The following is a 15,609-nucleotide window of genomic DNA, read 5'->3' as shown; positions in this document are numbered from 1 at the left end:
CAGCTTTAATTAAAAACATGCCTCTGCCCCCAAGTGTTTGTGTAAACCCTGTGAAGTAAAAAACCAAGCTCCCAGCCTAGGATCTGGGAAGGCAGCTTGAATAGCTTCTACTCTCACACTTGGACACCATGGCATTGACCGAAGGGATTTTGGAAAAGGTAAGAGAAGCACAGAAAAGTTTTAGAACCTTTTGTCATTCTTCATTATTTAAAAAATCCCTTTACTTATCACTTCTTTTCCCCTTTTCCAACACTTTTTTTCCCCAGTGAAAATTAGATAGACTGAGTCTCATGTGTGATACAAAAGGACTTCTCATCTGTGGGAGGGGCTCTTATTTTCTATACAGTCTCTCACAAATTCTTCAGTGTCCTGGGAGTCAGGCCTGTAAGCACTGGCAATCCCAGACAGCTAACAGGTACACTTACTGGGCTGAGGGCTCCCCAGGGATGAGAAGATGGTGTTTGGATCTCTGCATGTTTGTAAAATACCTTCAAGAGTGTGCATTTCATACTAGGGCAGGAAGGGCAGAGGTCACCTAATTTTGGTCTCTTCACCACAAATTAACCTCCTAGACAGTCTGGGCAGAGATGGTCTGTGTGATCTGGCGAGCCTCAGGGGATGTATGAGGTCACTGTGGAAGGGATGAAGATATATCAAAGGCAAAGGCACTGACTACATGGGAATAGCCCAGATCTAAGCCTTTTTGAGGGATGGTAGCCCTAAATGGTGTTTTGCTTTCCTCAGCACAGACCTATAGCACAGAGCTCCTCTGAGGGGCAGCTAGGCTATTTACTCACTTATTTTCCACATCCTGGATGCTGTCAAGAAGAGGCTGGTTCCTGGTTTCAGGAAGGAGGAGGACAACAAGGCTAGAGAGGATGGCGAAGACTCCATAGATGATCCAGGGCAGGGGTGGAAAATATATGCTTAGGATCATCACGAGGGAAGCCAGGGCTCCCCCAATATTAGCAAAGGTTCCAGTGATTCCAGTAGCTCTTCCCCTTGGAGTAAAAACAGCAACAGAGGAAAAGTTGTTAAAAATCATACACATAATTTGCGATTTATCATTTTGCTGTGATTATGGATGAGCACTTAAACACATGGAGGTGATAACATACTCTTGCTTTTGAAATTTTCTCTTATTTGCTAGCAATTTATTTTAGATTCACAAGTGAATTAGACACTTTTTATTTTATTTTTTTATTTATGTATTTATTTATTATTATTATTATTATTATACTTTAGGTTTTATGGTACATGTGCGCAATGTGCAGGTAAGTTACATATGTATACATGTGCCATGCTGGTGCGCTGCACCCACTAACTCATCATCTAGCATTAGGTATATCTCCCAATGCTATCCCTCCCCCCTCCCCCCACCCTACAACAGTCCCCGAAGTGTGATGTTCCCCTTCCTGTGTCCATGTGTTCTCATTGTTCAATTCCCACCTATGAGTGATAATATGTGGTGTTTGGTTTTTTGTTCTTGGGATAGTTTACTGAGAATGATGATTTCCAATTTCATCCATGTCCCTACAAAGGACATGAACTCATCATTTTTTATGGCTGCATAGTATTCCATGGTGTATATGTGCTACATTTTCTTAATCCAGTCTATCATTGTTGGACATTTGGGTTGGTTTCAAGTCTTTGCTATTGTGAATAATGCCGCAATAAACATACGTGTGCATGTGTCTTTATAGCAGCATGATTTATAGTCCTTTGGGTATATACCCAGTAATGGGATGGCTGGGTTGAATGGAATTTCTAGTTCTAGGCATCACACTACCTGACTTCAAACTATACTACAAGGCTACAGTAACCAAAACAGCATGGTACTGGTACCAAAACAGAGATATAGATCAATGGAACAGAACAGAGCCGTCAGAAATAATGCCACATATCGACAACTATCTGATCTTTGACAAACCTGACAAAAACAAGAAATGGGGAAAGGATTCCCTATTTAATAAATGGTGCTGGGAAAACTGGCTAGCCATATGTAGAAAGCTGAAACTGGATCCCTTCCTTACACCTTATACAAAAATCAATTCAAGATGGATTAAAGACTTAAATGTTAGACCTAAAACCATAAAAACCCTAGAAGAAAACCTAGGCATTACCATTCAGGACATAGGCATGGGCAAGGACTTCATGTCTAAAACACCAAAAGCAATGGCAACAAAAGCCAAAATTGACAAATGGGATCTAATTAAACTCAAGAGCTTCTGCACAGCAAAGGAAACTACCATCAGAGTGAACAGGCAACCTACAAAATGGGAGAAAATTTTCGCAACCTACTCATCTGACAAAGGGCTAATATCCAGAATCTACAAGGAGCTCAAACAAATTTACAAGAAAAAAACAAGCAACCCCATCAAAAAGTGGGTGAAGGACATGAACAGACACTTCTCAAAAGAAGACATTTATGTAGCCAAAAAACACATGAAAAAATGCTCACCATCACTGGCCATCAGAGAAATGCAAATCAAAACCACAATGAGATACCATCTCACACCAGTTAGAATGGCAATCATTAAAAAGTCAGGAAACAACAGGTGCTGGAGAGGATGTGGAGAAATAGGAACACTTTTACACTGTTGGTGGGACTGTAAACTAGTTCAACCCTTGTGGAAGTCAGTGTGGCAATTCCTCAGGGATCTAGACACATTTTTATCATTTACAAAATGCTTTTCCTTAGCACCAACCTTTCAAGTGGTTCAGAAGGTACATGGGATACTGCATTAAAAGACTTAATGCAGTGTCTGGAACAAGGTCAGCTTGATATAAACTTGGGCTGTAATTTGTTGTTTTTATGACTATTACATTTGATTGCTTTTTAACTAACTTGTCTTAGATTTTTTTCCCTTGTTAAGTGTCAATTGGTTGAGACAGGTCCATTTTGAGAATTACAGAGCACACATAAACTTTTGTACCTGATTATGGAAGGAATTAGTTCATTTTCTTGGGCAGCAGAACAGGTAATGGCAAGAGAAGCAGCTCCCACACCCAGGGTTGCCAAAACCACACGCAGGGTCTGCATTTCTGGAGAAAGGAAAACCACAGGGCCTCAGGAAATCTGAGCTGAAGGAATCAGCATCTCCCAAGGTAGAAAAGGACTGCTTTGGAGGTGTTTCCAGGGGTAAAATGTACTGTAGGAAGACTGCATAGAGGCAAAGAATGTGCAGTGGCTAATAGCTGAGAAATGTGATTGGCCTACATATTGTGACTTAAATAGTGAATAAAAGGATCTGAGTTGATGCTTCAATTCTCACTATATATCAGGGTTATGCCATAGCAGTAAAGGGAACATTAGAGCTAAAGAGTTTTTTTTTGGTCTCACTTATTCTGTCCGGGAACACCTGTGCCCTCCTTGCAGAAAATAGGAGTGTCATGTGGGCAATACTAGGGAGTGTAAGACTCATCCATGTCCTCATAGATTTTAAAACCCAGATATATACACAATACTGACATGGGTCTATGTTTGCAAAAGGCAGTCATAAAAGGACAGGATTCCTATGTTAAAGGACAAATTGGGTAGTATTAATGTTTCAAGGATGAAGAATAAGGACCTTTATTGGAGAAAAAAATCAGACTTTGGAAACAAATGAAGGGAAGTTTCAGAGGCAGGATTCTATCCAATTAAAACAAAAATGTCATAATTGCCTCATGTCATTGGAGTGGGTTCTGTTGCATTGCACCAGACTCGTATCACTGCTGACATTCAAGAGGAGAACTGGAGCACACCCACTTGGTATTCTCTTAAGTACATTACTAGACTGGGAGTGAGGTAAAGCCTGGTGACGACTTGGGTTCCCTTATTTATTGCATGTGATCATTTAATTTATGAATTCTAAGATTCTAAGAGAAGGTCTTAACTGACAATTGCCTCCTTCCTACTGGACATTTCTGTACATAAAGATACGGGACTTTTGTTTCCTTGAAGTCAAGACGACTCCCCTAAACCAGGATTGCAGTTATGGTGACCTAATACAAGGCACACAGTAGATATGTAGGGATTAGGGAGTACTTTGTCACAGAAGCTGTAGTGGTAAGAAAGAGCCCAGACAGAGGAAATAGCAGTATTGTGTTCTCATACTGGTATACAAAGGCCCAGCACCTGAATACTTCCTAAGAGTTTGATTGGCCAAAGGGCAAGTGATCAATTGCTGTCCTAGAGAAACTATCAGGAATAAATGGCACCAATTTCTTACTACTTCTCAAATGTGCTGAAGACAACCATATATTCAAGCCAATCTTACTCATCTTTGACTCATTTCCCAGTAACTTCTGTGTGGCAAAATCTGTCCTAAAGCCCCAGATTTCTATCAGGGAATCCTGAGAACTCAATTCTCCCTTTCCTTCTGGCTTCAGATAGGTGTGACCAGGGCAATCCCTGAGAAAAGAGGGAGAGACATTTTCTTTCTTCCACCTGTGAACTTTTCTCACTTTGAGGCACAAATATGATGGCCAGAAGGCAGGTTGCCAGTAGGAACATGAGAAGCATCTGGCTTACTCAACGGCTCATGTGATTCAGTGCCCAAGGTGCAACACAATTGGCCAGGAGGGTGACTGCACCAAAGAGAGTCTGCAACAGGAAAACATTGTTTCCCAGATGCTGGAGGTGCAAAGTAAGGCCCCAAAAGGGGATGGTACTTGCAAATCTGCAGCGAACACAGAAAAAGGCACATATTATAATCTTTGGAAACTAAATCCTGCAAATGAGAATAATATTGGCCCAGGTAGCCAAGGACTCTTTAAAGTAAAAAGGCAGAGTGTGTTTTGTGGAATATTTTCTCGCAAGTTGATATTTTAAAGTTATCATAAAATAATGGTTAGATGATAGTGGTAACAATTGTATATTGAGGGACAACAGATGTTTTATGGAGGATGTGCTATGGGGTTTACTTATTTATTTTATAAACAATGGATTTTATTAGTATTCTAAAACCAATTTAGCCACATGGCATCAAAAATCACTGCAAAAAAATTCACAGTAATGAAAATGTACAATTAAAAATAAAAATGTACTGATATCAGTCAAACTCACAGTAAAGATCTAAGAAGCCAAAATTTCCATTTGCCACCCTTACAATCAGGAATGTTTACTAAAATGTACAACTTATTGGGTACAGATTGTATATTCATGGCATTCATTCTGTAGATGGTCTTGTGTAGCAAATCTAGGTTAGAATAAGAAAACCTATTTTTATGTTATGCATATTTAATGGCATCTAACTTCATTATGGTTTTACTTTTTGGAATAAGAGGCAGTCGATAGAGACAGCTGGCAAGATGGCCGAATAGGAACAGCTCTGGTCTGCAGCTCCCAGTGAGAGCAATGCAGAAGGTGAGTGATTTCTGTATTTCCAACTGAGGTACCCGGTTCATCTCACTGGGACTGGTTAGACTGATGCAGCCCACGGAGGGTGAGCTGAAGCAGGGTTGGGCATCACCTCACCCAGGAAGTCCAAAGGGCCAGGGAACTTCCTCCCCTACCCAAAGAAGCCATAGGGACTGTGCTATCCAGCCCAGAAACTATGCTTTTCCCATGGTTTTTGCAACACGCAGACCAGGAGATTCCCTTGTGTGCCTATGACACCAGGGCCCTGGGTTTCAAGTGCAAAACTAGGTGGCCGTTTGGGGAGACACTGAGCTAGCTGCAGGAGTTGTTTTTTTTTTCTCCCCACCCCCCAGTGGGACCTGGAACCTCAGTGAGACAGAACCGTTCACTCTCCTGGAAAGGGGGCTGACGCCAGAAAGCCAAGTGGTCTCGCTCAGCAGGTCCCATTCCCATGGAGCCCAGCAAGCTAAGAACCACTGGCTTGAAATTCTCACTGCCAGCACAGCAGTCTGAGGTCAAACTGGTATGATCGACCTTGGTGGGGGGAGGAATGTCCACCATTACTGAGGCTTGTGTAGGCAGTTTTCCCCTCACAGTGTTAAGGAAGCCACTGGGAAGTTCAAACTGTGTGGAACTCATTGCAGTGCTGCAAAGCAACTGTGGTCAGACTGCCTCTCTAGATTCCTCCTCACTGGGCAGGGCATCTCTGAAAGAAAAGGCAGCAGCCCCAGTCAAGGGCTTATAGATAAAACTCCCATCACCCTGGGACAGAGCACCTTGGGGAAGGGGTGACTGTGGGTGCAGCTTCAGTGGACTTAAACATTCTTGCTTGCCAGCTCTGAAGAGAGCAGTAGATCTCTCAGCACAGTGCTTGAGCTCTGCTAAGGGATAGACTGCCTCCTTAAGTGGGTTGCTAACCCCTGTGCCTCCTGACTGGGAGACACTTCCCAGCAGGGGTCAACAGACACTTCATACAGGAGAGCTCTGGCTGGCATCAGGCAGGTGCCCCTCTAGAATGAAGCTTCCAGAGGAAGGAGCAGGCAGGAATCTTTGCTGTTCTGCAACCTCCACTGGTGATACCCAAGCAAACAGGATCTGGAGTGGACCTCCAGTAAACTCCAGCAGACCTGCAGAAGAGGGACCTGACTGTTAGAAAGAAGACTAACAAACAGAAAGAAGTAACATCAATATCAACAAAAAGGATGCCCCCCAAAAAACCCCATCCAAAGGCTATCAGCATCAAAGATCAAAGGTAGATAAATCCACAAAGATGAGGAAAAACCAATGCAAAAATTCTGAAAATTCCAAAAACCAGAATGCGCCTTCTCCTCCAAATGATGACATTTCTCTCCAGGAAGGGGGCACTAAACTGGATGGAGAATGAGTTTGACAAATTGACAGAAGTAGACTTCAGAAGGTGGGTAATAACAAACTCCCCTGAGCTAAAGAAGCATGTTCTAACCCAATGCAAGGAAGCTTAATAGAAGGTTACAGGAACTGCTAACTAGTTAACCAGTTTAGAGAAGAACATAAGTGACCTGATGGAGCTGAAAAACACAGCATGAGAACTTTGTGAAGCATACACAACTATCAATAGCTGAATCAATCAAGTGGAAAAAAAGGATATGAGAGATTGAAGATCAACTAAATGAAATAAAGTGTGAGGAATGAAGGAAAGATTAGAGAAAAAAGAATAAAAGGAACAAACTGAGCCTCCAAGAAATATGGGACTCTGTGAAAAGACCAAATCTATGATGGATTGGTGTACCTGAAAGTGACAGGGAGAATAAAAGCAAGTTGGAAATCACATGTCAGGATATTATACAGGAGAACTTCCCCAACCTAGCAAGACAAGACAGGCCAACATGCAATTTCAGGATATACAGAGAACACCACTTAGATACTCCTTGAGAAGAGCAACACCAAGACACATGATTGTCAGATTCTCCAAGATTGAAATGAAGGAAAAAATGTTAAGGGCAGCCACAGAGGAAGGTCAGGTTACCTACAAAGGAAAGTCCATCAGACTAACAGTGGATCTCTCTGCAGAAACCCTACAAGCCTGAAAAGAGTGAATGCCAATATTCAACATTCTTAAAAGAATTTTCAACGCAGAATTTCATATACAGCCAAACTAAGCTTCATAAGCAAAGGAGAAATAAAATTCTTTCCAGACAAGCAAATGCTGAGGGATTTTGTCACCAGCAGGCCTGCCTTACAAGAGCTCCTGAAGGAAGCACTAAATATGGGAAGGAAATGCTGGTACCAACCACTGCAAAAACATACCAAAATATAAAGACCAATGATGCTATGTAGAAACTGCATCAACTAATGTACAAACTAAGCAGCTAACATCATGATGACAGGATCAAATTAAACATAACAACGTTAACCTTAAATGTAAATGACCTAAATGCCCCAATTAAAAGACATAGACTGGCAAATTGCATAGAGTCAAGACCCATTTGTGTGCTGTATTCAGGAGACCTATCTCATGTGCAAAGACACACATAGGTTCAAAATAAAGGGATAAAGAAATATTTACCAAGCAAAGAGAAAGAAAAAAAAAAGCAGGTATTGCAATCCTATTCTCTGATAAGACAGACTTTAAGCCAACAGAAATCAAAGAAGACAAAGAAGGGCATTACATAATGATAAAGGAATCAGTGCAACAGGAAAAGCTAACTATCCTAAATATGTACACACACAACACAGGAGCACCCAGATTCATAAAGCAAGTTCTTAGAGACTTACAAAGAGGCTTAGATTCCCACGCAATAATAGTGGCAGACTTTAACATCCCACTGTCGATATTAGACAGATCAACTAGACAGAAAATCAACAAGGATATTTAGGACTTGAACCCAGCTCTGGACCAAGTGGATCTCTAATAGACATCTACAGAACTCTCTACCCCAAATCAACAGAATATACATTCTTCTCAGCACCACATCACACTTATTCTAAAATTGATCGCATAATTGGAAGTAAAACACTCCTCAGCAAGTGCAAAAGAACAGAAATCATAACAAACAAGTCTCTCAGATCACAGTGCAATCAAATTAGAACTTAGGATTAAGAAACTCCCTCAAAACCACTCAACTACATGGAAACTAAAGAACCTGCTCCTGAATGACTACTGGGTAAATAATGAAGTAAAGACAGGAATAAAGAAGTTATTTGAAACGAATGAGAACAAAGACACAATGTATGAGAATCTCTGGGACACAGCAAAAGCACTATTAAGAGGGATTTTACAGCACTAAATGCCCACATCAGAAAGCGGGAAAGATCTAAAATCGACACCCTAACATCACAATTAAAAGAACTAGAGAAGTAAGAGCGAACAAATTGAAAAGCTAGGCAAAGACAAGAAATAACTAAGATGAGAGCAGAACGGAAGGAGACAGAAACACAAAAACCACTCATAAAAATCAATGAATCCAGGAATCAGTTTTTTGAAAAGATCAACAAAATAAATAGACTGCTAGCAAGACTAGTAAAGAAGAAAAGAGAGAAGAATCAAATAGACACAATAGAAAATGATATAGGGGATATCACCGCTAACCCCACAGAAATACAAACTACCATCAGAGAATACTATAAACACCTCTACACAAATAAACTAAAAATCCAGAAGAAATAGATAAATTCCTGGACATATACACCCTCCCAAGACTAAACCAGGAAGAAGTTGAATCCCTGAATAGACCAATAACAAGTTCTGAAATTGAGGCAGTAAATAATAGCCTACCAACTCAAAAAGCCCAGGACTGGATGGATTCACACCTGAATTCTCCCAGAGGTGCAAAGAGGAGTTGGAACCATTCCTTCTGAAAATTCTCCAAATAATAGAAAAAGAGGGACTCCTCCCTAACATATTTTATGAGGCCAGCATTATCCTGATACCAAAATGTGGCAGAGATACAACCAGAAAAGAAAATTTCAGGCCAAAATCCCTGATGAACATCGATGCAAAAATCCTCAGCACAATACTGGCAAACTGAATCCAGCAGCACATCAAAAGCTTATCCACCATGATTAAGTAGGCTTTATTCCTGGGATGCAAGGCTGGTCCAACATACAAAAATCAATAAACATAATCCATCACATAAACAGAATCAATGACAATAGCCACATGATTATCTCAATAGATGCAGAAAAGACCTACAATCAAATTCAACACTCCTTCATGGTAAACTACTCAATAAACTAGGTATAGATGGAACATATCTCAAAATAATAAGAGCTATTTATGACAAACCTATAGCCAATATCATACCAAATGGGCAAAAGCTGGAAGTGTACCTTTCGAAAACCGGCACAAGACAAGGATGCCCTCTCTCACCACTCCTATTCAACATAGTATTGGAAGTTCTGGCCAGGGCAACCAGGCAAAAGAAGGAAATGAAGCATATTCAAATAGGAAGAGAAGAAGTCAAATTGTCTCTGTAGATGACATGATTGTATATTTAGAAAACCCCATCATCTTAGCCCCAAAACTCCTTAAGCTGATAAGCAACTTCAGCAAAGTCTCAGGATACAAAATCAGTGTGAAAAATCACAAGCATTCCTATTCATCAGCAATAGACAAACAGAAAGCCAAATCATGAATGAACTCCCATTCACAATTGCTACAAAGAAAATAAAATACCTAGGAATACAACTTACAAGGGACATGAAGGAGCTCTTCAAGGAGAACTACAAACCACTGCACAAGGAAATAAGAGAGGACACAAACAAATGGAAAAACATTCCATGCTCATGGATAGAAAGAATCAATATCATAAAAATGGCCATACTGCCCAAAGTAATTTATAGATTCAATGCTATTCCTCAAGCTACCATTGACTTTCTTTGCAGAACTAGAAAAAACTACTTTAAATTTCATATGGATTTTAAAAAAGCTTGTATAGCCAAGACAATGCTAAGCAAAAAGAACAAAGCTGGAGGCATCATACTGCCTGGCTTCAAACTATACTACAAGGCTAAAGTAATCAAAACTGCATGCTACTGGTACCAAACAGATATATAGACCAACAGAGCAGAACAGAAATAACACCACACATCTACTACCGTCTGGTCTTTGACAAACCTGACACAAACGAGCAATGGGGAAATGATATCCTATTTAATAAATGGTGCTGGGAAAACTGGCTAGCCATATGCAGAAAACTGAAACTGGACCCCTTCCTTACACCTTATACAAAAATTAACTCAAGATGGATAAAAGACTTAAATGTAATACCTAAAACCATAAAAACCCTAGAAGACAACTTAGGCAATACCTTTTGGGACATAGGCACGGGCAAAGACTTCAGGACTAAAACACCAAAAGCAATTGCAACAAAAGCCAAAATTGATAACTGGGATCTAAATAAACTAAAGAGCTTCTGCACAGCAAAAGAAACTATCATCAGAGTGAACAGGCAACCTACAGAATGGGATAAATTTTTGCCATCTATACATCTGACAAAGTTCTAATATCTGGAATCTACAAGGAACTAATCAAATTTACATGAAAAAAAATCCCATCAAAAAGTGGGCAAATGATATGAACAGACACTTCTCAAAATAAGACATTTATGTGGCCAACAAACATGAAAAAAAGCTCATCATCACTGGTCATCAGACAAATGCAAATCGAAACCACATCGAGATACCATCTCATGCCAGTTTGAAGAGGAGCTAGGTGTGGTGTGGGTGTTTTCAGTGTCTTTCACAGGATACTTTTTTTTTTTTTTAACCTGGTGGATAGCCTAATGTGATCCTTAAAAAGTCAGGAAACAACAGATGCTGAAGAGGATGTGGAGAAATAGAAATGCTTTTACACTGTTGGTGGGAGTGTAAATTAGTTCAACCATGTGGAAGACAGTGTGGTGATTCCTCATGGATTTAGAAACAGAAATACCATTTGACCCAGCAATCCAATTACTGGGTATATTATTCAAAGGATTATAAATCATTCTACTATAAGGACACATGCACATGTATGTTTACTGCAGCACTATCCACAATAGCATAGACTTAACCAACCCAAATGCCCATCAATGATAGACTGGATAAAGAAAATGTGGCACATATACACCATGGAATACTATGCAGTCATAAAAGAAGATGAGTTCATGTCCCTAGCAGGGACATGGATGAAGCTGGAAAACATCATTCTCAGCAAACTAACACAGGATCAGAAAAGCAAACAACACATGTTCTCACTCATAAGTGGGAATTGAACAATGGGAACACATGGACACAAGGAGGGAGACATCACAGACTGGGGCTTGTTGGGGGTTGGGGGCAAGGGGTGGGAGAGCATTAGGACAAATACCTAATGCATACAGGGTTTAAAACCTAGATAACGGGTTGATGGGTGCAGCAAACCACCATGGCACATGTATACCAATGTAACAAACCTGCACGTTCTGCACATGTATCCCAGAACTTTAATTTAAAAAAAGAGGCAGTCAATAAACTTTAATTATATCTTCAACATACATTTGTATCTCATTGTAGTGAATACTTATAATTTTATGTTACTTCAGCATCCATTTTGAATTCAGGTTTAACTTTCTTATACTAGAGGCAGGGCTCAGTCACCCTTGACACAGTTTCCATTTCTATGCCACTCCCAAATGGCTCAAGCCAGTGGCCAGAGATAAAAACCTGGAGCCATCTCTCCTGCCTAGCAGATTGGGTTTGTGACTTTCCCAGTGCTTCTTGTAAGTGTACCATTCAGGCATTTGCCCGGAAGCTCTAAGTGACCCACAACCTACTTCCTTATGTACACTGCTCATTGCAATGTACTTTTGTCTCTCTGTGCATGATTCTTTGTTTCTGCATCATGTGATCTGGTGATCCTTACCCAGGATCTGTAAGTAGACATCCTTGAACTTGTTTCCTTTTGTTCGGTGTATTGAATTTATGCTTTCCATTGGAAGAACTAGGGGCTGGCTATTCAAGGTTGGATTTTCTTTCTTTTTTTTTTTAAATTATATTTTAAGTTCTGGGATACATGTGCAGAACGTGCCTTTTTGTTACATAGGTATACACGTGCCATGGTGGTTTGCTGCACCCATCAACTCATCACCTACATTAGGTATTTCTCCTAATGTTATCCCTCCCCTAACCCCCCACCCGCTGACAGGTCCTGGTGTGTGATGTTCGCCTCCCTGTGTCCATGTGTTCTCATTGTTCAACTCCCACTTATCAGTGAGAACACGCGGTGTTTGGTTTTCTGATCTTGTGATAGTTTGCTGAGAATGATGGTTTCCAGCTTCATCCATGTCCCTGAAAAGGACATGAACTCATCCTTTTTTATGGCTGCGTAGTATTCCATGGTGTATATGTGCCACATTTTCTTAATCCAGTCTATCAAGGTTGGATTTTCTCCAGGATAGCAATGAGAACACAAGATTGGGCTCCCAGTGGCAGAGCAATAGTCAGGCAGACAGAAATTGCACATAGATCAGATAAGAACCACAACAGCATATGCCAGTCTAAGCTATTTTCCTGTGTGACTGCCTAGTTGTCCAAACCTTCCTAGTTATGGTTTGGACAACTAGGCACTAGCTGTCCATCAGGTAAAACACGTATCCTGTGAAAGGCACTGAAATCACCCACATCTAGCTCCTCTTCTTTTTCCCTTAGGGCAGGCTTGCCAGTCACTCAGATACTGAAATCCCAGTTTAGCTGGGAACTCTCAAAACACTTATTTACTTTTTAAAACTGTGGTAAAAATGCATAACATGAGTTCTGCCCTGTTAATGAATTTTTAAGTGTACAGTAAAATACTCTTAACTGTATACATAATGTTGTACAGCATCTTGTGTAACTGACACTTTATGCCCATTAAATGGGAACTTCCTATTTCCCCCTGCCCTCTGCCCCAGGAAACTACGATTCTACTTTCTGCTTCTATAAATTTGATTATTTTAGATATCTCATATAAGGGGAATTGGTGGTGTCTGTCCTTCTGTCCTGACATATTTAACTTAGCATAATGTCCTCAAGTTTCATACATGTTGGATATGACATTTTTCTTTCCATGGCTGACTAATATTCCATCACGTGTATATACCACATTTTACTTATCTATATGTCAATGGACATTAAGTTGCTTCTACATCTTGGCAATTGTGAATAATGTTGCAATGAACATGGGAGTGCAAATATCTCTTCCCAATCCTGATTTCAATTGTTTCTTTGAAGAATTGAGATCCTAGAAGTAGGACTGGTGAATCATATGGTAGTCCTACTGCTTTCCATAGGGGCTGTACTATTTACATTTTCACTAACAGTGTACAATGGTTCCAATTTTTCCACATTCTTGCCAACAGTTATTATCTCTTATTTATTTATTCAATTTATTTATGATAATGTCCTAACAGATTTGAAGTAATATCTGATTGTAGTTTTGACTTGCATGTTCATGACTAGTGATTTTGAGCACGTTTTCCATTGGCCATTTGTATGGCTTCTTTGGAAAAATGTCTAGTCAAGTCCTTTCCTTATTTTGTGATTGGACTATTTGCATTCATGGTAGTGAGTTGTAGGTTTTCCTAATATATTTTGGATATTAACTCATATCAGATATGTGGTTGGCAAATATTTTCCCTCATTCTGAAGGCTGCCTTTTCATTCTATTATTTCCTTTGCTGTGCAGAAGTTTTTTAGTTTGATGTCCCATTTGTATATTTTTCCTTTCATTGTTTGTGCTTTTGGCATCATATCCATGAAATAATTGCCAAAACTAATGTCATGAAGCTTTTCACCTATGTTTTCTTCTAGGATTTTGATAGTTTCAGGTCTCATGTTAAGTCTTGAATCCATTTTCAGTTGATTTTTGTGTGTGCTATAAGGAAAGGGTTCAATGTCATTTAATAAAGAAAATTGGGTGTATATATATATATACATTTTAATAAAGTGAAACCCTTTCCTTATAGCACAAAACCCTTTCCTGATAGCACAGTAAAATGAAATTGAATCCTTTCCTTATGGCACATATATGTGGATATGTAGTTGCTTAGCATCGTTTGTTGAAGAAACTCTCTCTTTCTATTGTGTATCTTTGTCACCCCCACAAAGATCAGTTGACTGTGTATGCATGGATTGATTTCTGCATTCTCCATTCTGTTCCATTGGTCTAAATGTCCATCTTTATGCAAGTACCATAGTGTTTTAAACTACTGTTGCTTTGCAATATGTTTTGAAATCAGGTGGTGTGTGGCCTTTAGCTTTGTTCTTCTTTCTCAAGGTAGTTTTGGCTATTCTAAAATTTGTATGGTTCCCATAGGATTTTAGGACTTTTTCTATTTCTGTAATATAATGCCACTGAGATTTTGATAGGGATTGCATTGAATCTTCAGATTACTTTGAGTAGCATGAACATTTAATAATACAAAGCTTTGTAATTCATGCATATATCTTTTCATTCATCTTTGTTTTGTTTATTTCATCAATGTTTTGTAGTTTTCAGTGTACAAGTCTTTTGCCTCCTTGGTTAAGTTTATTCCTAAGTATTTTCTTCCTTCTTATGGTATTATAAATGAGATGGCTTCTTAATTTTATTTTTGGATAGTTTGTTGTTAGTGTATAAAAACACAACTGATTTTTATGTGCATTTTGTGTCATTCAACTAGATTGCATTTGTTTATTAGCTCTAAAACTTTTGTGTGTGTAATCTTTAGGATTTTTACTTATAAGATCATATAACTGGTGAGTAGAGCTTAGTTTACTTCTTCCTTTCCTATTTAGATGCTTTTAATCTCTTTTTCTTCCATAACTGCTCTGGTTAGCACTTTAAGTACTATGTTAAATAGAAGTGGTGACTCTTATTCTCGATGTTAAAGGAAGAACTTTTAGTTTTTCATCGAGTATGATGTTAGCTCTGGACTTCTCATAGTTTCCTTTACCAGTAAGCCTTATACTTCAATATGCTCTCATGTTGCTCGTTAGGGTTCTTTGTTTAAACATGAAGGGTTCCCTTTAACATTTCTTATAATGCAGATCTAATGTTGACAGACTCACTCAGTTTTTGTTTGTCTGGGAAAGTCTTTATTTCCCTTCATTTTTGAAGGCCAGTTTGCTGGATATAGTACTTTTTGTTAGCAGTTGTCATCTCTAAATATATCATCATACTTTCTGCTGGCCTGTAAACTTTCTGTGGGAAAACAAACCAAGGTCTTATGGAGGTTTTCTTAGTACAAGACAAGTCACTTCTCTTGCTGCTTTCAAAATTCTTTTCTTTTGATAATTTTATTATAAAA

The 15,609-nt window shown here is 39.3% G+C and overlaps 1 protein-coding gene across 1 annotated transcript in view; it reads right to left on the bottom strand.

The window, feature by feature from the left end:
• Positions 1–751: 751 nt before the first annotated feature.
• SLC22A25 (solute carrier family 22 member 25) overlaps positions 752–15,609 on the bottom strand; it is a 58,017-nt gene continuing 43,159 nt past the window's right edge. Inside the window, 3 exon segments of the mRNA XM_002821625.4 lie at positions 752–1,001; positions 2,937–3,045; positions 4,450–4,664. Coding sequence (XP_002821671.4) covers positions 752–1,001; positions 2,937–3,045; positions 4,450–4,664 — 574 coding nt within the window.

This window comes from Pongo abelii, chromosome 9 (assembly GCF_028885655.2).
Source record: "Pongo abelii isolate AG06213 chromosome 9, NHGRI_mPonAbe1-v2.0_pri, whole genome shotgun sequence".
Lineage (NCBI taxonomy): Eukaryota > Metazoa > Chordata > Mammalia > Primates > Hominidae > Pongo > Pongo abelii.
Note: the sequence above shows the minus strand (reverse complement) of the source record. Positions and strands in the feature narration are given on the sequence as shown.